General features: G+C 32.4%; 1 protein-coding gene across 3 annotated transcripts in view; it reads right to left on the bottom strand.

Moving 5' to 3' along the window:
• LOC118194990 (ATP-binding cassette sub-family A member 2-like) overlaps nucleotides 1–24,287 on the bottom strand; it is a 194,361-nt gene that overhangs the window by 86,039 nt on the left and 84,035 nt on the right. For all 3 annotated transcript variants that reach the window (XM_085823222.1, XM_085823221.1, XM_085823223.1), the window contains exons 24-27: nucleotides 20,824–20,955; nucleotides 19,100–19,180; nucleotides 18,067–18,263; nucleotides 16,688–16,870 (exon numbers count right to left, since the gene is read on the bottom strand). In XM_085823222.1, the coding sequence (XP_085679348.1) occupies nucleotides 16,688–16,870; nucleotides 18,067–18,263; nucleotides 19,100–19,180; nucleotides 20,824–20,955 (593 nt within the window). The remainder of the gene's footprint in view (nucleotides 1–16,687; nucleotides 16,871–18,066; nucleotides 18,264–19,099; nucleotides 19,181–20,823; nucleotides 20,956–24,287) is intronic.

Below are 24,287 nucleotides of genomic sequence, written 5' to 3'. Positions count from 1 at the left end.
ATTAATTCTTGGAATTTATCTTAACCAGTTCACTGTTTGCCCCGAGAGAGATACATTCACAGGAAAGGCATCGTCATCCGTTAGTGTCGGTAGATTCTCGTCGGGGTGAAATTTGGGCTGAACCATAACTCCCGAGACACATACGTCGCAGCGACCTTTTTCCAACACCCACAGAATGAGTCGAAAATCAAAAGGGGTGATTGATGGGTTACTTATCTTCTCAGCAGTGTCGCATTAGGATCACAGCGGGGCTGTTTCGGGAAAGTAAAGGATGCGGACACTTTCTTTCAATAGCTACCCCCTCAACACATCTTATGAGATCCACAACAGCTTTCTCCCTTTCTATTAACAAACAAAGGGATTTGAATGATATCTTTTCAATTCTTAAAGATTCAATTCTTCTCTTTTGTTACAGGCCATCGAGAAAATAATAAAACAAAATTCAAGGACATTTCAAATACTAGCTAATGTCCTTATTTTTACTTTTTACAAAGCTTTTTCTTGACAATTAAAAATTTCATTTACATTGTAATAGATTGCAATAGATTTGGGGTTGGGTGCAAAGGGAAAAATATCTGCTCTAAGGACTACACCAGTCTTTGTGTTTTATGTTGCCCCTTAGGGGATCGTTATTCACCATCCTTCAGTGTGAGGTACGCTGTTCAATCTGATTTGAACAAAACTTCTAAATAGGCTTTCACAGGTGGTGAAAGGGGGAAAAGAAATACTCTGAGCCCAGTTTTAGACAAAAAAGTTTACCTTTGGATGCGAAAAATGGCACAAAATGTTTGCGATTTTCCTAGCGGCGAACTGGTTAAAAATACAACATAAGGCAGCAGTCTACATTGAGTGACAGTGCAGGTATACAACGTTCATTCATTTCAGTCTTGTAAGTCTGATTATTTCCTCATACGTAATTTTATTTAGAAATAAGGTGAATAATTTTTAACTCCAGTTAAAATGAGTACAAAACGAAAGAGCTATTCCGTCGAGTACAAAAAGGGAATCGTGGAAGACTCCAGGGGTGTAAATCTTGTAGCATTCTGTAAAGAGAAGATGCTGGATCTCCATATGGTTTGTAAATGGCATGCAGACTACGATTACCTGTGTCAACTGGTGGATCAAGGAAATGAGAAAAAACACAGAGTTGGATCAGGTCAGCAGCCGTTATTTTCTGAGTTGGAAGATTGCATCTGGGAATGGATTGCAGGCAGGAGAGCAATGGCTTTGGTTGTGCGCAGGGCTGATATGCAAAACTTTGCCCTTGAAACAGCAACTGAATTTGATATATCCACAGAAGAATTTAAAGCATCATCACACTGGTTGGACAACTTCCTTAAACGATATGAACTGTCTCTAAGGAGATCAACCACATTGTTTAAGCTGGAAGACAATGAAGTTGTTAAGCGTGCACTTGCGTTTAAGCTTTTTGTTGATGGCATCAATTTTTCGAAATACCAACTCTCTAACATGTTGCTATGGATGAGACCGCGGTATTCAAGGAGCTCAAACGACAGTTTACCACAAGGCTTCTTCGTCAATTTACGTTCCTTCTACCGGTTACGATAGTGCACGTGTTACCTGTATTTTGGCGATTCGTCTAGATGGCAAGAAAGTATCGCCATTTTTAACCACTAAAGGTAAAAAAGACCAGATTCAACGTGTTTCAGGAATTTATGTCATTGAAAGTGAAAGAGCCTGGTGCACCCAAGCAGTTATAAGAAAGTGGGTTGATTTTATGCTGCCACCACTGTTGAGGGGTCAGAATAGAAGTTTACTAGTTTGGGATTCAGCCAGTACTCACCGTGCTAAAGACATGAAAAACTTTCTTGCTGAGAAGAAGATTGATCAAATAATGATTCCGGCAGGAATGACTGGTTACCTCCAGACACTTGACATTGCAATAAACAAGCCATTCAAGGATCATTTGCGGATGGAAATCAATGAATATATTGAAAACAGAATGGTGAGAAATCATCGGGGTAATTTTGTAAAACCAGGCTTACAAGAAGTTGTGAATTGGGTAAAAAATTCATGGGACAAAATAACTGATAGTGATGTTTCCAACGCACTACGAACAGGCTACTTAGACAAGAAGTATTCATGTAACTATAGCTATATCGCAAGACATGAGAGATTCGGACCAATTATTCAACAGGAAATGGATTTGGAAGAAAATCAGAATATAATTTAGAATTTTATTTATGATGATGTTCCAGAAGAAGATGACACGACTGTAATTGAATAAATTTAAATTTCTGTATTCTGTGTAAAATAAATATTAAATAAAAATATATAAATATACTTTTAGTTTTGCTCTCCTCCGAAAATAAGCCCTAGCGCGTATTTTGGACCAAAAAAGAAAGTAAGACAAGTGTCTTATTTTCAGAAAAAGATGGTAATGAACTTGAGTACTTAATAATTTGATTTAAAAATTTTTCTTCCAGAAGTAGCAGAATTCCAAGAAATTTACATACTAATGCCAAAGGACATGAAACACTGCCATAATCTGATGCTAAACCTTTCAAAATATGAATTATACACTTTCTTTTTTAAAAAAATTATCTTAACAGAAAATCATGAACTACATTTAAGTAAACTGTTATTTAAATTAATCGCAGAAATAAATTATAAAATATTTTTTTGCTCCAAGCTATATTGAAATTTTGATATTTTATATAAAAATACAGTAAATCTTTTAACAGTAGATTAACTGAGACCATAGTCCATCAAAAAATCAGGGAATCTTGAAAACTGGATTATCTATTCTCTGATTTATTTAATACATCTGAGAGAATTTTACTTTTTCATGTCTATTGTTTTATTTTCATTAATGAAAATTCAAAGCACATTTCATTTCAATATCAACGAACAATGAAATTTTACACACCCGTATGCCCAAATATCTATTTTTAGTTCATTTTAAATAAAACAATGAAATTAATTTTATTTACATGGAGCCTAAAACTAAATATATAATCTTGTTTTTATTTTTGCAGTACTAAAACTAAACAAAATACAGTACAAAGTCCAAAATCCGGACTCCTCGGGACTTCAGCGATTCCAGATTTGGGATTTTTCCAGATATTGGATCATCAATTTAAATCTGGTAAGATGCCATGCAGAAATTATACAACTAAAAATATGAAATCGCAATTTATGAAATAAAGAACAATTATGATCTAAAGGGTATCAAAATTTACAAAAAAGAGCTTAATATTTATTTGTTTAATTTATTAAACATTTCTTTCAATGTAAGTTGTTTAAGTTGCTTCCACCAAAAATTCAAAAAATTCCTTTTTCTTATGTCATATACAGATGACTTTCCAATGCCATACTCCTAACACAATTTTGAGACGGATATGCCTTTATCCAGTTTTTGCAGCAATTCCATTTTTTGTTTAATACACATCAAAACGCTTTGTAGATCCTTTGGCAGTTCCAGAATTGGAAACTCTTTTCGACATAATCAAAAGTTCAAGCTTAGTTTTTATAAAATTACTGTAGTAATAACAGTCTACAAAAAATAATAAGCTGAATCAAATTAGAAGATTATGGAGTATCGCAGTCTGCTACATTAACTGAAATGCCTTAGAATCAGTACAGATAATTTTATCCTAGCTTAATAGCGTCCATTATATATTACTGGCTGTGTATCACAAGATTGACAACGAAAGCCAAGATGTTTCGCTAAATTTTGTGTTGCTCCTATTGTGTACTGAATTAAGCCTGAATTGTATTAGTTTATTATTTACTATACCTACGTTTATTTCTTGCACATGCTTGAAACTAATCTGAGGCCTTAATAAATAAACTCCCACATATACTTAAGGCTTTATCTAGGGTCGGCAGTATATACTGCTGGGTGCAGTCTCTATGGGTCCTAAATTCTGCTACAAAGTGCCTTCCTAAGTTCGAAATTTTCAACGCGCCTAAACTTTGGATCACAGTGCTTTCCCTAAACCATAAAAAACTTCTCATCCCTTAATTTTGCCGCACAGCGCTTCCCCAAATTCCAAAAATTTAGTCTTGCCTAAATTCTGCCGTTTGGTGCCGACATATTTTGCAGCCACTTCTGGGTTTAAGATGAATAACATATCAGTTATTCTTAATTAAAATAGCACTAAATGTAATATTTTGGCCTATGAGTTTCATTAACAAAATCTATCTTTAGCATATGAAAAGAAATTTTTGTTAAATTTTTCTTCATCAACATTTCTTAGAGCATTTAAAAAATCTATAATCATCGCTAAGCGTAATGTTAGCAAAAACGGTTGCCTTACTTTTGCTATTCAATTACAGTCAAAAGTCGTTAATTCGGACACCCATAATCCGGAATGATCTATAATCCGGACCTCAAAGCTACAAACTTTCTGTGCATGCGCACAGGCGTTTAAGAGTGCGCGTAAGACCTTTACGGCTGTGAATATGTTTGTGCGCATGCGCGTTTAATGTGTAACAGAGGTATAAGCTAAGCTAAAATTATCTAATTCAGTTAATGTTGCAGATTGCATTGTTCCTTAATCTTCGAATTGGATCCGGCTTATTATTTTTTGCAGACTGTTAGAGCAATTTCATAAAAGTAAGCCTGAACTTTCGATTATGTCAAAAAGAATTTCTGATATATATTTACTAATATGTAATTTGTATCTACAAAGCGAAAGTATGTTTTGAAATCCGAAATCTGTTTATCAATTTCACACTGCGGATTGGAAGTTGATCTGTCAGCACTATCCTTATCTTCAGGGCAGATGTTTTTATTTTATTTGGCTTATAATTCCGTACTAAGTGTAGTATTTCATCTTGATGTACTCCGTCTTTGATATGATTTAAATCAAGTTCCTCATCATTATAATTCGTTTCCAATAGTGAAGAAAGTGACCCAGAGGTTATTGAAAACGAAAACATTTCGATTGACAAATAGTCGGTATTCTCAACACAGCAATTATAGGACTTGAACAGCGGAACTTTGTAACTAAACAAGAAATTATGTCTGTTTAATAGAATTAAAGAGAAAGTATTATCACATGAAACAAAGCAACTTACACTGAAAGAAATGTTTAATAAAGTAAACAAATAAATATTAAGCTTTTTCTTTTTGTAAATTTTGATACCCTTTAGATCATAATTGTTCTTTATTTCATATTTTTAATTTTGTAATTTCTGCATGCCATCTTGCCAGATTTAAACTGATGATCTATAATCCAGAATCACCGAAGTCCCGATGAGTCTGGATTAACGACTTTTGACTGTACTAATATAAAAAAACGTTTAGACATCACTGCATCAGTTATTACTGAAGCTGTCATGTATTGATAAACATGCGGTGTTGAAAGCAAAATATAGTAAATAATGACTCGCCAGTCCGGCGTCAGAGATATAAAATAGGTGAATGTTTCGGTTTGAGATGTGATGCCAAGCAGATACTCAAAATTTATGCTTATATGATTTTTTTCCATAACGGTGTATTTTATTTAGTGCCAAAGTGAAATTAAGAAATGGAATTTTTAAGTGAAAATCTCCACACATTTTACTATGGAAGCAAAAATAAAATGTGCACGCGTAAAGCAAAAAAAAAAAAAAAAAAAAAAAGAAGAAGAAGTTTGTTGCTTTGAGGTCCGTATTTTAGATCATTCCGGATAATGGACATTCGGACTTGTACTGTACTTTTATTTCTGCAAAAGAAAATGCATAAAATATTTTTATTTGCCTAAATACAAATTAGACAATTACATTTTTTAGTCTGCTTTCAGAAAAGAAATACTTGCCATGGCTAATTACAATTTTACTATTAATGTTTATAAACCACATATTAACCAAAAAATGTGGCAATATAGTAATGAAAATTAAATATTATTGAATTAAAATCAAATAACTGTGTACAATGGATAATCCTTTTTAAGCACAACAATTCTTTATTTTAAACACATGAATATGACTTAATCTCATCTAAAGTTAATTAAATTGATTTACTGGTCCTTAAAAATACATACAGTACATGGTTTTATGTTTTTTGCAATACAATGTACTGTATGTATTTTTAAAGACATACAGTACAAAGTTAGAGCTAAATGATAAATGAGAGTTAAATAATAAAGCTAGAAGTGCATAAATAAATTAACAGAAAACTAAAATTTACACAATTTCAAAAGAAGAGTAAATGCTTCTGTTAACTGAATTACTTGTTTTTCTGAGGCATTTCAAAATTCATGAATTTTGCTTAAATTTTGAAATATTTCTTAACTGATGGAGAAACATGACAAATGCATCTGATAATAAAAAGAATAATTTAATTATAGAGTACACTGAAATTTGAAAAAAAATCACAATTTTTTTACTTATTTACATTCTCTACATAAATACCACAGGCTTGACGGAATTTATTTATAAATTATTATTAATAATAAAACACATTTAGCTTTTGATAAAGTATTTCTCTTATTTAATGAGATTTCTGAATAACCACTTAAATAATAATATTAAATTTTGAGCATTTGTTTAAAATTTATATAACTTTATACCCAGGAGTAAAATCCTTGTTATTCTCAAAGGTCTATTTTAAAAGTAATTTGTTAATGAAGCTTCTATTACAGTCAAAAGTCGTTAATTCGGACACCCATAATCCAGAATGATCTATAATCCAGACCTCAAAGCTACAAACTTTCTGCACATGCGTCGCCTTTGCGGCGTAAGACCTTTACGGCTGCGAATATGCGTGTGTGGAAAATATGTTTACGATGAGCGTTTAATGTATAACAGATGGTATAAGCTAAGCTAAAATTATCTAATTCAGTTAATGTTGCAGATTGCGTTGTTCCTTTATCTTCGAATTGGATTCGACTTATTATTTTTTGCAGACTGTTAGAGCAATTTTATAAAAGTAAGCTTGAACTTTCGATTATGTCAAATAGAATTTCTGATATATATTTACTAATATGTAAAGGATCTACAAAGCGAAAGTATGTTTCGAAGTCCATTAAACAAAAAGTGGAATTGCTGCAAAAAATGGATAAAGGCATATCCTTTGTTTATCTAAACTTTAACGTTTGTTTATCTAAACTTTGTTTATCTTTAACGCCGCGGTATGTCTGTTTATAGAATTAAAGAGAATGTAAAAAACGAAGCAACTTAAACAACTTACATTGAAAGAAATGTTTAATAAAGTAAACAAATAAATATGAAGCTTTTTTTTTTTTTTGTAAATTTTGATACCCTTTAGATCATAATTGTTCTTTATTTCATAAATTACGGTTTCATATTTTTAATTTTATAATTTCTGCATGCCATCTTACCAGATTTAAACTGATGATCTATAATCCGGAATCGCCGAAGTCCCGACGAGTCTCCAGATTAACGATTTTTGACTGTATACTATTTTTTGCCTTTAAAAATTACTAAAGTAAAATTTATTTATCTAATTAAAAATTATTAAAAATACACAAATATGTGCTACAAGAAAGAATGTGTGCTACAAGAAAGAAATACAGGAAATTTTTTTCCTGTATTTCTTTCTTGTAGCACATATTTCTACTTTACTGCTACTAACATTAATATTCTTTGTTTCACTGTTATAAATGAAAATTTGGAGAATTTATTTTATTTAACTACGAGGGCAATTCCAAAAAAAAAGGTCTCCTATTTTTTGGGGATGTAGAGAATGTTTTAATATGGTTGTTGGCAACACTGTTGTGAGTGGTGCCTTCTCCGCTACCACATAAGCACGCAGGCGCTTCGCTTAGATGCTCAGTCTTGGCTTGGCAGCCATTCGAAATGGAGCTCCCTGTTGGAAAATATAGTTTATTTTCAAACTTTTTAATGCATCATCTCTCCTCCTTGAAATGTTTATTTAGTTTAGTCCTTATTTTAATATAACATAGTAATTACTTCTACTTCTTTTCTTGCTGCCACTGTTTGCATTGAAAACGGACTGTCTCAACCTAATTGAGATGCAAAAACGAAACAATGTTACGTCATCTGAAAAGCCGATTCGTGCCGATAGCTGATTGGTTGCCGTGAGATGACGTCATTCCTACTTCTGCTATAAGTATCTCGCATCGCTCTGTAAATTCGCTAGTATTCTCAACGCTTGTCTTGCTCTCAACTATTTCCCTGATCCTTGGAAGCAAGCCAAGATCTTTCTTCTTCCCAAACCATTTAAAGATGTGACCAAGCCTGATGGCTATCGTCTTATCAGTTTGTTATTCAGCCTTGGTAAAATTTATGAAAGACTTATTCTCACTAGATTGGAACCTTTTCTTCACCTGCTACCTAATGATCAGTACGGATTCAGAAAAAACCTCAGTACTACTCGACAACTAGTAAGAATTGTAGAATTTGTGGGATCTGCATTCCATAACAAGCAAAGTGTTGCACTCCTTACGCTGGACGTGGCAAAAGCCTTTGACCGGGTCTGGCATGAGGGGCTCGTCTTCAAGCTTATCAACTTGGGACTTCCTAGAGAGCTCATTCTTCTGATCTTCTCCTTCTTGCAAAACCGCACTTTCTTCGTCTCTCAAGGAAATGAAAAATCCAATTCAAGACCTATAAGATCCAGCGTCCCATAAGGAAGTATTCTCGGTCCAGTACTATATCTTTTCTACATATCAGATTTTCCTCACCCTGGTTTTGACAATTACTCTCTGTTAGCATGTTATGCTGACGATACGGCGATTGCAATTAAATCCATTCAAGCTAATCATGCAATAGACAAAATGCAAAATTACCTCTATGCCGTAGAAGACTGGTGCACAAATTGGCGAGTAAAAATCAATGCTAGCAAGTCACAACTTTTAATTCTTAGCAAAACTAAGAAAAACATTACTTTTAAAGACCTCTACCTTTTTCAGAAAGCTGTTCCTCTGGTCACAAAGGCCAAATACTTAGGAATTATTTTGAACCAAAGGCTCACATGGTCTAATCACATTAATAGTGTCAAGAGCAAAGCCATGGGCATAATATGCAGATTTCTCCCGGTCATTGGAAAATATTCAAATCTTAGCTTGCGTACCAAAAAACATATATATACCACTTGCATTCGACCGATACTTTGTTATGCTGCTCCTGCTTGGAACACGGTCACTCAAACTCAACTGCATCAATTACAGGTAGTGCAAAACAAATTTCTGCGCATTATTACTGACTCTCACTATCTTATCCGCAATAAACTTTTACACAGAGACTTAAAACTTGAGACGATTCCAGATTACATCAGAAGATCTAATGAAAAATTCTTCAACAAAGCTGTGCAATGTGACTTTGTTAATTACTCCCAAATTTTTAATTATGAAATTCTCTTCGAAGATAGAAGCGTCAGACCACTTGCAGCCCACACCTTCATGGGAGGAGACGACAACTTTTTCACTTAGATCCTCAATTGTTAGCTATTTACACTTCCAATGCATCTGATTTTGATTGAAGTTCTTCTGCTGCTTCGTTGAATAATTGTATTTAAATTGTGTTGTATAGTTGTCTTGTATTGTGTTGTATTTAGCACTACAGATTGATGAATGATGTTGTTTAATTATATTTGAATTTGTCATTGAAACTATTGCTGTAGTGTATCTTCTCGTATTGTTGTCATTGATTTCCATTGTCTTGGGTCCTCCTTGAAAGCTATGATCGCTCTTCACCTTTTGCGAACTTGTCCGATTGGATTGTCTTGCTCCTTTTGGTACTTCTCTTCTTCCCCTTATCTCCGTTTTCTCATCTGAGATTTTCTCCACGTCCGGATTTATTTATGTCAAGTGCCCTTGGGCTTTAATTTTGGAACCGGCAACATTGCTCTTCGCAATAGCTCGGTCAATTATAGAGTCTAAGTCTAAGTCTAAGGCTCAGCCCTGTTAGTTCCTGGTTTACCGGCTGGTGTGTGAGCGGTTTCCAGCCCCTTCCAAAGGATGCCTGCAGTCCGGTGAAAGGATGCCTTGATTCCGGTTTACAAGATGATGGTTCCAGATTGAAGTTCTTCAGTTCCGGGGGCTGTCCTGTGAGTGACTGCCGTAGGCAGCGTCCATGTTTCTTCAAGGAGGGTGGAATTAAAAATACGTGAGCGGCAACGATTCCTTGTGCAAACGGCGTTAGGCCGGTTTTAAGTGGTTTCACATTTAAATTTTTCAGGTGTTTTCTTGACCATTGATTATGGACTTATGGAATGGGTAGCCTGCTTTATTTTTTAGGCGGCATAGTCACTATTTAGGACTTTTTTCATTTTTTTTTTTTAAATTTGTTTGTATAGAATGCCAGTGTTTTGGAGTACAGGTAAAAATATTTGATGAATGATGATTATGTTATGTTCTGCCTAATACTCTAATATTGTTGAAATTTATTTTATGTGTTTTTATTTTTTTATTATATTGTTAATAAATTGGTTAAGTTCAAAAATCTTTTATTGTCTTCAATGTCTGCACAACATAACTCAGGGAGCTTTCATTGCTACCACTGCTAAATGTTCAATATCTTTAAACTTTAAACTTTGCTTTAGCATCATTTTGGTTATGGGCCCAGTAGCTCCTGAGTTATTTTTAGTGCAGACTTTTGAAGTTTAAAGTTAATTTAGGACTTAAGAGATTGGGGGGCAGTTTTTGTTAAAATTCAAATATGGCTACTGTTAGTGTCATGCATAATATTGCTAAACTTGATGCATGTAATTATTTTACCTGGTCCAGAGATATGAAGTTTGTCTTGAATGAAAAAAATGCATGGCTTTTGGTCAAAGGTGTTGAGAAATGTCCTGATTTAGATGATGTTAAGGGTATTGCAAAAGAAATTATTGCCGACTTTCAAAATAGAAGTCGATTGGCATTATCGTTAATTTATATGAATGTAAGCCCTGAATATAGAAACTTGATATGTGAAATTGATGACCTAGTAGTGGCATGGAATACGCTTGCCAAATATTTCCAGCCAGATTATAGGTCAAGACATATGTCCCTGTTTTCAGAGTTCTTAAATTGCAAAATCAAGCCAAATGAAAGTATTAGTTTCTTTTCTTCTAGATTAAAACGAGTAACTGAACAGTTAGCTGATATTAATCAGGCTGTAAGAGACTTATATATATGTTTCCAGTTTCTTAGGTTCCTTCCAGATAAATTTGATCAAGTAGTTCAGAATATTTTGAGGTGGCCAGATGAAAAGTTCATTTTTAAAAATGTTGAACTTGAAATTCTAGCAGAGGAAACGCGTCTTAATTTAAGAGAGATGGATAGGGAAAACTTCAATAAGACTATAGAAATTCAAAGTACTCACTGTGAACCCAAATTTAAGCAGATTAAAGGGCTCAAGTGTTATAAAAGTGGCCGTCCAGGTCATATTCAAAAATACTGTAGAATGAGAGGTAATTTTTCCAGATCACCCTCACCTGCTTCTTCTGTTTCCTCAGCTGTATCTAGTAGTAATAAAACATCTTCTAAGTGTAAGAATAAACCCAAGTTGAGTAAAAGTAATAATTCCCATGCACAGTCCCATTTTATAGCTCAAGCCAATGTTAACAATTTGGAAAAAAATGATGATAGTTGGATCTTTGATACGGCTGCATCTCATCATTTTTGTAAAAATCGTGAATTGTTTGATACTTTTTCTCCTGTGAAAAATGAGAATATGCTAGTAGCTATTGATGGGGTAACTTTTCCAATTCATGGGAAGGGTACTGTTAAAATGAAATTTGGGGATACGGTTATTTTGCTTAAAGATGTGTTATATTCACCTGAACTAAGACGAAATTTAATATCTGGACCTAGGGTGGATATCAATGGAGCAAGATTTTATGGTAAAAATGGGCAAATTAAAGTTACTGATGATGAGAATTCACCTTTGTACAAGGCTAAGTTGATAGGAAGTAACTATCATGTGTTCCCGAAAATAATCAAAAAGAGGGGCAAATCTGTAAAATTTGAGGCATCCGCAGTTCAGAATAATAACAGTGAATTATGGCATGGTCGGTTTGGTCATATAAATTATGATACTATTGTCAGGACTAGTAAGAGACATTCAGTTCGAGGTCTTCCTGTGTTAAAGCACTCACCTAATTTGTTTTGTGAACATTGCCAAATCAATAAGCAAAGACGAATCTCGTCTTGATTAGACCTTTAGAAGGTATTCAAGTAAAGAGACCACTTGAAAGGGTTTTCTCTGATGTATGGGGACCTATTAACATTCCAGGTAAAAATGGTGAACGTTATTTCGTTTCCTTTATTGACGAATATTCTCGGTATGTGGTAGTGTACCCCATTGTGGAGAAAAGTCAGGTGTTTGAAGTATTTGAAAGGCATATAGCACGTGCAGAAAGATCTTTGAACCTTAAGTTGAAATACTTTAGGACTGACAATGGGCGAGAATATGATAATGATCAATTCAGGTCATATTGTAATAAAAATGGTGTAAAGCACGAATTTACAGATGTCTATACTCCAGAACAGAATGGAGTTTGTGAGAGATTTAATCAAACAGCTCTAAATAATGTACGTGCAATCTTACACGATAGTGGAATGAGTTCTGAATTTTGGTCAGATGCAGTATTGTATTTTGCATATTCATTTAATAGAATTTGTCATAAGGGTCAAGATAGAACCCCATTCGAATTATACACTAAGCGGAAACCATCAGTACGTCATCTTAAGGCATTTGGAACGATTGCCTATGTGGGAATTCCAAAGGCTAAAAGAAATTCTAAACTCGATACAAAGGCAACAAAGGGCCGATTGATTGGGTACAGTGTACGAACAAAAGGGTACAAAATTTGGTTGGAAAATGAACAAAAGGTAGTGGAAACCCTAAATGCTACTTTTAAAGAGTCGATTGGAATGCAGAAAAGTGGCAGTGGAGCTGCACTGGGCACCCTACCTGATTTGGAATCTGAAGAAAGGGTAGAGTTCCAATCTACTGACACTCCAGTTGGCTATTTTCCTGAAATAGAGGAAAGAACCGATACCAATGTACCTTCTTCCACAATTGGCACTGACACTCAATCTACATTGAGACAAGTAACTTGGCTTCGTAAACCTGTTCCAAGGCCAGACGGCACTCGTACGGATGTGTATTATTTTGAGAGGGGGTGTAATCAAAGACTACGATCACCAAATGATGTAGAAAGGTATTGCACTGAACATAATATTCAGTATGATCCTACCTTGTTTGATTTCAAGGGAAGCAATACTTATAGTGGTGAAATCGACCCAACTGGTACTCCTTCAACGTCGTATACCCGAGATAGCTGACTAGATGTTTCAATTCCAAACACTTATAACCAGGCAATGAAATCTGCAGAAAAGCTTAAATGGATAGAGGCAATGGAAGAGGAAATGGCCAACATGCGAAAGCATAAGGTATGGCATCTTGTTCCACTTCCTAAAGACAAGACTCCACTAGGTTGCAGGTGGATTTTTAACATTAAACGTGACGAATTTGGAAACATTGTTCGTTTTAAAGCTCGTTTAGTGGCTCAAGGTTATCGGCAAATTAAATACGATACCTATGATGAAACCTACTCTCCTGTAGTCAACTTTTCAGTAATAAGACTCTTTTTCTCCCTTTTAGTTGCACACCTAGGATGGGCAAATATACAATGTGACGTGAAAAGTGCCTATCTCTACGCTCCTTTATCAGAGGAAATTTACATGTCCCAACCACAGGGTTTTGTAGAGCGAGATAAAGAAACTTTTGTGTGTCGATTAGATAGAGCCTTGTATGGTTTACATCAGAGTGGCCGATTATGGTACTACGAGTTGGATAGAACACTATGTAACCTAGGGTTCATCAAGTTTGAGTGGTGTAATTGTGTCTATCGTTTTAAAGATTTTGTCATTCTGTTGGTTTATGTTGATGATATAGTTGTGTTTGGGAAAAGTGAAGTTCAGGCCAAAAGGATATTAAAAGTCCTGAGTTCACATTTTGATTTGAAAATTTTAGGTAAAACAAGAAAGCTTCTGGGTGTGGAATTTGAATATGGGAAAAATAGTGTTTTAATTCATCAGCAATTATATATAGAAGACATAGTTAATCGATTTAAGTCTTTTAAAATACAAATTACTTCGCTTCCAATAGTTAAAGGTGTGAAATACTCAAAGTCTCAAAGTCCCAGTACACAAGAAGAAACGACTGAAATGATGAATTATCCTTATAGAAATGTTTTGGGATGTCTATCGTTTCTTTGCAATCGTACTCGTCCAGATATAGCTTATGCTGTTAATATATTTTCTCAGTTCCAAAGCAATCCTGGTAAGTTTCACTGGGAAGGATTACTTAAACTTTTAGGGTACGTTTCCAATACCAGATAGCACAAACTCAAGCTGGTATGCAAGGAACTGAAGCTCAATATATATTCAGATTCGGATTTTGCTTCAAGCAGGGATGATATGGTGTCTATTGGTGGACAAATAGCTTTGTTGGGAGAATCACCTGTATCTTGGCATACGTTTAAAGAAAGGGGAGTGAGTTTATCTACTATGGAGGCTGAATTTATCTCCATGACTGAATCAGCAAAAGAATTAGTTTGGTTTAAAAACATTTTGGATGAATGCATTCAGTTTAAAATTGCAAGTAACTATGTTTCGAGGCCAATATTGTTTGCTGATAATATGGCTGCTATATGTTTTACAAAATCACCCATTGAAAACTCAAGGACAAAACATATAGATGTGAAACTATTTTTCATTCGTGATCTATTGAACAGGGAAATTTTTGATTTAAAATATGTCCCAAGTAAAGATAATCTGGCTGATCCCATGACAAAACCGCTGACTAAGCATAATCTGGTAAAATTTTGTGGAACAATTTTCTTATGAAATTTGTTTTTGTGTGTATTTAAATTAAGAGTTTTGTTAATTTGAAAAATATGTTATAAGTCATATATGATGGATATTAGGTAAATGTAAAATTGTATAATGTAGAATGTTGTATGAGTGACCAGGGCCCTGGGTAAATGTATTGAGCGTATGATCATATATATGACTTTGTATTGTTTTGTAACATGTTGGACTTTCTTGTTACGGTAAAATTTTTGAATAATGGGATAAGATTTTCCCAAAGAAAAATGTTCTTAAAAATTTCTGAATGAAATTCTGATATTTATTTATTCTTGTTTTGAATTTTTGTAAAGATACTGGCATTCGGTTTTTATTTCAGGTCGGAGATGACGATATGGAGGGCATTTGTTGGAAAATATAGCTTATTTTCAAACTTTTTAATGCATCATCTCTCCTCCTTGAAATGTTTATTTAGTTTAGTCCTTATTTTAATGTAACATAGTAGTTACTTCTACTTCTTTTTCTTGCTGCCACTGTTTGCATTGAAAACGGACTGTCTCAACCTAATTGAGATGCAAAAACGAAACAATGTTACGTCATCTGAAAAGCCGATTCGTGCCGATAGCTGATTGGTTGCCATGAGATGACGTCATTCCTACTTCTGCTATAAGTATCTCGCATCGCTCTGGTTCAATGCTTCTAGTTCCTGGTTTCCCGGCTGGTTTGTGAGTGGTTTTCAGCCCCTTCCAAAGGATGCCTGCAGTCCGGTGAAAGGATGCCTTGATTCCGGTTTACAAGATAATGGTTCCAGATTGAAGTTCTTCAGTTCCGGGGGCTGTCCTGTGAGTGACTACCGTAGGCAGCGTCCATATTTCTTCAAGGAGGGTGGAATTAAAAATACGTGAGCGGGAACGATTCCTTGTGCAAATGGCGTTAGGCCGGTTTTAAGTGGTTTCACATTTAAATTTTTCAGGTGTTTTCTTGACCATTGATTATGGACTTATGGAATGGGTAGCCTGCTTTATTTTTTAGGCGGCATAGTCACTTTTTAGGACTTTTTCATTTTTTTTTAAATTTGTTTGTATAGAATGCCAGTGTTTTGGAGTACAGGTAAAAATATTTGATGAATGATGATTATGTTATGTTCTGCCTAATACTCTAATATTGTTGAAATTTATTTTATGTGTTTTTATTTTTTTATTATATTGTTAATAAATTGGTTAAGTTCAAAAATCTTTTATTGTCTTCAATGTCTGCACAACATAACTCAGGGAGCTTTCATTGCTACCACTGCTAAATGTTTAATATCTTTAAACTTTAAACTTTGCTTTAGCATCACTCCCGATAAACGTTACCGCCAAGTGCGAAGTGCGCGCAGTTATTCGATTTTGAAAGCAAAAGGCGTTAAACCGGTTGAAATTCACCGCCTATTGACGGAAGTGTATGGACAGTCGTGCATGGATGTCAAAAACGTTTGCAAGAGGTGTAGAGAGTTTACAGCCGGTCGTACTGAAATTCATGACGAAGAAAGGAGTGGGAGGCCGTCAATTGCCAACGAAACTATCGCGAAAGTTGAGTTTTTCAACTTTCGGAATTGTTGAGTTCGTATTTGTTGAGTTTCGCGGTTGTTGAGTTCGTAAAATGCGTAAAGATCGGAGGATCATCTGGATGCTCCTGAAGCTCCTCAACACTTCCTGAAGGGCATGGCGGCAAGCTGGTATGACATGGGCATTGTAAAACTGCCACAGCGTCTACAAAAATGCATCGACCGAAATGGCGATTATGTTGAAAATAAAGCATTCTTCAATATTTAAAGTGATGTAGCAATTATAGAAAATAAACAGTTCTTTGAATATCTAAAAATATAGGAGACCTTTTTTTTGGGATTGCCCTCGTACTTTAAAACAATTAATAAAAGATTTTTTCTCTAGAAAATGGAAAAGAATTTTTACCGTTATCAAAACTGGCTTCAGCCTGCTGTTTGACAATGTACAAATGATAACCATCTCCAAGATTATTTTTCAAAAATAATGGGGTGCCACAACAACGTAGCTGTCCATTAGAAATTATCGCTATACGATCTCCGAGCACATCAGCTTCATCCATGTGATGTGTAGATAGCAAAATTGTCCTTCCTAAGAAAGTAATGAGAGGAAAAAAATTAAAAATTGAGTAACCTGAGCACATGATAATAAAATATATAATATGTTACAAAACATAATCATATTCATGTCATTAGATAAAATGAAAAATTTCAGTAACTATGATTAAAAAATTAATTGATAAATTACATAATTAGAAAAGGGATTAATTTCATGTTTATAACATCTTATGACACAAATAATTAAACTAATATACCATATTATTCATATTCCTATTTTTTTTTTAATCTGGATATTCAAACTGACATAAATAAAAATAAAAATGCTGAAATTTACTTGAGATAAATACAACACATGCTTCATTTAAGTGATAGAAGATATTAATTATTCTATTCACCAATAAATATTAACTTATTCATGGAATTAAATTACAAAAGGCAACAAGAGAGGACTAAGAAGCATTCTTCTTGACCAAATAAATGAAAATGCATTCTTTAATTTTTTATTTATTTAATTTTTTTTAATTTTAAGAAAGTGTTGGGTGGAGAGGATACTACAGGTGAGTATGTAAGATAAACATTTTTTATTAGCCTGTGAATTGTTAAAAGCATATTTTATTATTAAATCTTACTCATAATGAAAGGCCTTGTTCTTCAAAATTTTGATAAATAATCCAACATAAAAACATTTCATTCTACATTTTTCAAAAATGAGCTTAATTTTCATGTTTTTGTTATGCTAGATCCCCAAACTGTTTCATGATTTAAAGCTTTTGGAGAGTATGACAACTTTTCTTTTCTAAGGTAGTTCAAAATCTGAACTTCTAATTACGGCAATACAAAATAATTTTAAAGTTTTTTTTTTTTTTTTTTAAACTTTGAGGTAAGAATTCTCAGGATGCCACTTAATATCCACCTCCAAAAAAAAGAATTATTAATATTTATTTAAAAGACTCATTAACTGACACTCTAAGAATTTTAAATGATGTACAAAGTTGAAAAGAAATAATACAAAGAATCCTGAAATTTTTTAGCTGTGTTAAAACATGTCATTAGAAAACTTACTGTATTACATGAGGAATACCTGCATATTATTGCTGAATATTTACAAAAATCTACATGTAAATAAAATTACGTAATAAACATGAATATACAATATTTTTAACCAAAAACATATAAAAAAATATTAACGGCCTGTCTATAATATACAAACAAATTAACCTGCATTACCATTTTTATATTTCAGTATTAAATCCCATATAGCTCTCCTAGAATAAGGATCAACACCAGCTGTAGGCTCATCTAAAATAACTACTCTTGATCCTCCAACAAATGCAATTGCAACAGATAACTTTCTTTTCATGCCCCCAGATAACACCTTCACTTTACTGTGACGCTTCAGAGGAAGATTCAAATCTTGTATCATTCTAAATTAAACAGTAATTTAATTAATTGAACTATTGTAGTAAGTACTTACTTATAATGAAGCAAAGTGATATACCAGGTGTTATTATAAAGAAACGAAATTTAATGCTCCCAGAAGAAAAACATATCAAAGATTACACTGACATACATCTTACATAATGTAAGAAAAATTAATTTTGGTTCAACTATCAGAACAAACTGCTTTAAAAAATACAGAACAATGTAGAATAACACTTTTGAGTAACAGTTCAGAGAATATCATGAAAATTCAAATGATTTTATTATTTATACTTGATAAATATATTAAAATTTTGAATTCTGAATGCTGCATTCGATGAATGATTATTAAGAAGTAAGTGTAAAAATACTAACTTCAATTTACAGAATATTAACTTTGATAATCAAGCTCATCATTAAATTTAAATGTTATATATATATATATGTATATATGCCATTTCATTTATATTTATATTTTTTTTTTTCTGCCACAGAAAGAAGCAAAAAAATTAGTTTTTTGCAAATTATCAGCAGCTTGTGATTACCTCGAAGGTTTATTTTATAAATTCATAATAAACGTTTTCCAGTTTTTAAAGATTGTTATTGGTTTACCGAATTTGCAAAAGCATTTAAACATGAAGTGAGTGACTTTCGTATCTTGAGAAAGAAGAAGATGGATAATGTTAACATAGCAAAGAAATGTAGAAGTAAAAGAGCATATTTCATTGCATTTGAGTATGTAAAATTTGATTATGTAAAATTAATTACCTAAAGTAACTATAATAGTGTTTAGATAACAACTTCATCAAACTATACTTAAAAATAGTTCCAGAAATCTTACTTGTCCATTTCTTCGGTTAAATCATTTCTTTGGGTTGATTTCAAACTTGCATAAAACCATAAGTGTTCCTCAACTGTCAGTCTTTAAGAGAAAATAATATGCATGGGAAACAATAATAAAAGAAATGATATATTTAAAATATGCTACAATGAAAATGAAATTAATACAATGTTTAGTTTCTCTTAATATACACACTATGAATTTTTATAACATAGCATAGCTGCCAAACCAGGAGATTTTTGTGAGAAAACCGGCAGGTTTCCCCACTGCACAGAGGCAGCATATCAGAAAACTCCAAGCTGACTTTAATTCACTTCATAATTATTGTTCAGGTTACTGAACTATTCGCAATTTCATTCTGATATAAAATATATTAAATATATATTCTAAATTTTATGTTCTTTGACCAAAGACTTCTACTCAAAGATCAATAAAGTGTCATTAAAAAATACAATTCAAATGAAATAAAATTTAATAAGAAAAATGATTCTGAAAATGCTTAGCAGTGGGGGGATGGAATTTGCCTAATTTTAGTTTCATAAACTCAATAAATTTCATTTATTGCTGGGAAACAATTTCCTAAATATTAAAAATTGGGAGATTTAATGATTTACTGGAAGATGGGGTTATGCAATGAAAAAAGGAAGTTGACAGCTATGTTATAATAATTATCATAATCACAAAATCTCATTATCTTCAAGTCATAATCACAAAATTCCAAATGATTTAAATGAACAATATGCTCATGTTAAAGTAATACATTCCTCAGAGATATGAAAATAAAATAACTAATTGTATAATTATTCAAACAATGACTAAAGTTGTTAATTATTTTTAGTTTCTTGTGGATTTCATAGTTACATAAACATATATATATATCTATTTTACTAATTTTTGCTATTTTAAGGATTTTTTCAATTATCGCTTAAGTATTTGTGGTACGATTTCATGCATAAATATCATAAAAGAAGTGTTTCTAAGAATGTATTTCCTTAAATTATTTTATTCTTTGAACCATTCTTCTTTGCTAAATTCCCGTTTCTTTATCTGCATATTAACCTATAAAAACTCTACAATAACCCCAGAATAAACATATCTAATATTATTTAAATTCACATTCAAATAAGCAGTTACTCATAGCAATTAAGTTGTTGTTCAGATATTGCATTCAATTATTCATTTAGATAAAAATTACTATCTTGGATTGATGCAATTCTTTACACAATGTATTAACAAATTCTGTTTTATTTATTTTAGCACTGCATAAAAACAAATACATACATTATAATTCTACTCATACCCTCTAAAAATCTTATCATGGATATAATTATATACATATATCTTGACCGCCTGATGGCAAAGTCGCTAGCGCATCGTGCAGCAGCACCACAGGTCCAGGGTTCGATCCCCAGGCTGGGCAAGGTTGATTTAGCTTTTCATCTCTTAAGTGGGTCAATAAAATGAGTACCAAGTTTGCTTGGGGACCAAACACCACGGGGGGCCTACGACAAACTGACCACTTGCTCAGCGCATATGCGACACTCCGGGGCCCAAGGTCAAGAAAGAAGATTCGGAGCATTGCAGGCCGTAGCTCACAAGGGCTGCTGCGCCACTGAGTTTAGTTTAGTATATATCTTACAGAAAAATAAAAATAAAAAAAGGGAATACATAATAATCAGGAAAAATCAACTCTAATAATGTAAGAAAATACAACAAAAGCTTACTCTTCAAATAAAACATTATGCTGAGGACACATTCCCATACTCTGGCGTATAATATCCATCTCTGTTCGTATATCATGCCCATAAATTATTGCATAACCAGATGATGGTGGAAAAAGACCAGTTAAAATAGACCTACCGACAACAGAAATTAACTTCAAAATTCAATACAAACAAAATTAATGTTACACACAAAGTATAATACACAATGAATGCATAAGAAAATTAATCTGCTTTAAAAAATCAAATCCTATATTTGGTTTATATTAATTAAGAAATTTATTATATATTTTGAAGAATTTTTAAAAAGTCACTGAAAAGAAAGAAGATAATTTTTAAAAAATAAGAAAAATCACAGGTAGGTTTTGAAAAATTTCTCGGTTCACTTTTTAACTACCCCTTTATAAAAATAATTAAAGAGATAATTTTAAATTTAAATATATGTTACCCTGGAACATACTGTATCTTTTCTTTCATAGAAATTTGTAATAAGACTTTTAGAGCTTTGAAAAATGTGAAAAATCAAGTGCAACAAAAATAATTGAAGTTTTTTAACACTCACACAATTGATTTCCAATAGATTTTATGTTGATTAAAGAGGAAAAAAATTAGCTTAAAATAGATAAATAAGAATATTCTATATTAATATTAATTATAATATCACTCATAACTACTGGAATGTTATATTTTCATTACAATAATAGCATAAAACTATTGTGAAGGAGGTGTAATAATCAGTGTAAGAACTGTTTGACGTATGAAAACTAGTTCAGTTACAAGGCTGTTCACACATTTTTTAGACTATTTTCATTGCATTTACAGAAATAGTTTACCTAAAATTTTTGTGTTTTAAATGTTCCGTTTGATAACCGTTACTCTTCACTATCTTTCTACATTAATTTACTGCACAATAAAGCCTTTTTAGTATTAAAAGATGTATTTTAACCCATTCTTCTTGAAAAACTTTGTCCAAGGAGGGTTGTAGGTCGACGTTTGGACAATTCGCTTTGTAAAAGAGCAAAAGCACAAAAATCCGTGGATCAGAAGATTTAGTAGAGATATGGGTGAAGGATGTGATCTTGATACCTGTTTTTTGTTCCATTTTTTTCAGAAAATTTACAATGGATTTTGACTTTGCAGTTCCACTGATTGATGACACTGTGGATCAAGAGAGGGTATTTCATATTTGAAAATTGCTGATAGTATGTGGAGTTAACCTTAACAGTTTTTTGCACTGTCTTTAATTTTTATTTGTTGTTATATCAAAAACCAACAACAATCATAAATCCCTTCGAAAAACTTTCTTTAGATTCTTTTAACCATGGTCAAAGATTTTTTTTTCCTTCTCTTTGATGATAATAAATGGATCTCTTTTTATTGCAGTCATTTAAATATACCCAAGATTCATCTACCGTGACAATATTTTTCCATTTTTGTTCGAATAATTGTTTCTCATAGAGAATTCTACAGTGCATTCTGCTTTCAGCGATATGTCATGCAGGAAGACAATGCACATTACTTTTTTTTTGCCTTTTTAAGATTCGAATCAGCATTAATCACTTTGTTTACAGTTGACATTGAGCATTTTAATAATTATTCAACTGTCCTTTGACTTCATAGATTTTCTTTTAAAATTACAGTTCGAACATTTGCAACATAAAAAAATTCTGTTTTTTCCGTGGATATGTACTTTGAACAATTTTTCTCCTTGAAGCCAAACTCTGACTTTTTCCACTTTCTTATCAACAATATTATCTATCGCTGCTTTATATGCCGAAAAATCATAGCTTTCACAACATTTTTTAATGATTAAATACGAATAATTTCCTTCGGAAAGAGTACAAACATAGCCTTCTCTCCATTGCTTCTTTAAAAGTGCCATTTTGCATGAAAACAAAATTATCAAGTAGCAGGCGATAATTTACACTTTGGAAAACATAAATGCAGTTAAAAAAATTTTTCCCAATCAATTTTTATAGCAAAATAAAGTCCTTTAAGAAATGTGCAAACAATCTCTGTATTTTATCTCATTCTATTTAATTTATTGAGTAATTGAAGCTTAAGATAGCTTGCTTTTCCATTTCAGACTTTAATCAGAAAATGTGATGAAACAGAAAAAGATGAGTTTAGAATCATGAAGATCTTAAAGTTAAAATAATAGCACATAATGCAAATCACTTGTCGAAGGCGGGATTACGTCATTCATACATTGCAGAATGCTATTGTAAGTGCAAAGTTAACTTTTAGTAAAAAAAATGTGTTGGGTAATAAAATTTGGGTTAAGACCGTATGCATAATTTAAAAAAATCTAAATATCGTTGCCATTAAAAGGGAAATCGAAGCAAATATTAATTTTATTACTTCTTAATAAGTAAGTATAAGACACAATTATTATTTTGAAAAGCTCACAATTTTTGTTTAGTACAGTACAATCTCTTTAAACGTTTTGTGGAAAGGAGTCCCGCTTTTTTCAATGCTTTTCATAAAATGTACTCTTCATTATTTAGGGAAATCTTCAGTATAAAACCAGCTAGTTACTGTAAATTTTTAACAATGCATTTAACTTCTTTTTATTTTATCAACTTCGTTGTCACTGTGTTCACCCTGAGCTGGTGTTATAAGATCATCCAATTCTTCTCTTGTTAGTTCTCAATCGAAATTAATTCTTTAGCTTCTTCTTCTTCCAAAACTGAATATTCTTCACTGCCAAATCCTTTTACAATTTGCACAATTCATTTTTTAGTCGATAGAAATCCTTCAAATTTGGAGCTGATGCCAGCAAACATTCAAGACTGATGAACAAATGTTAAACTGCATATGAGTGAAATTTTAGTGCTGAGCAAATTAAACAGAAACAATGAAGATAATGCATATATTCAAATCACACTCCTTAAATCCATGCTCAATAAGGATTTATTGGATATAAAAAATATAAAAATATTCTATAAATTAAAAAATACTTTTTTAAAATTTTCTTTCCTTTTCCATTAACTAAAACGTTCTTCTATTATTCATTTTACTCATTACTCATCTTAAGATATCAAATTTCTAGGTGTTACTGAAATATTAGTTTGAAAACAAGATTTGGATAATTAAGTATATAATGTTAAATAAATAACAAACAAGTAATGTTTTTTCTAAGCAATGAAAATAACCTTTTTTAAAATCCTAATTTTTCATTAATGTATTATCAATACAAACATTTACAGGAAAAAATTATTACCCTTGAATTACAAAATATTTTTTAAAAAAATATGCAAAAATGTATGTGCATTTGAATGCAGTAATTTTGCTTACACAACAATTTTAAAAAAATAAATATATAGGAAACTTTTTGGAGATTTAAAGCCATTTGCGAAAAAAATAGCAGAAAAATGATATCATTTACAAACACAAGAGAATAAAAAGTTGAGTATACCATGGGTCAATGAAAGATATGTAAATACTAGTACATTTCACTATATATT

Source organism: Stegodyphus dumicola, chromosome 9 (assembly GCF_044657685.1).
Source record: "Stegodyphus dumicola isolate Sdum_Otavi_A_Nest chromosome 9, ASM4465768v1".
Taxonomy (NCBI): Eukaryota; Metazoa; Arthropoda; class Arachnida; order Araneae; family Eresidae; genus Stegodyphus; species Stegodyphus dumicola.
This window is presented reverse-complemented; position numbering and strand designations above follow the sequence as displayed.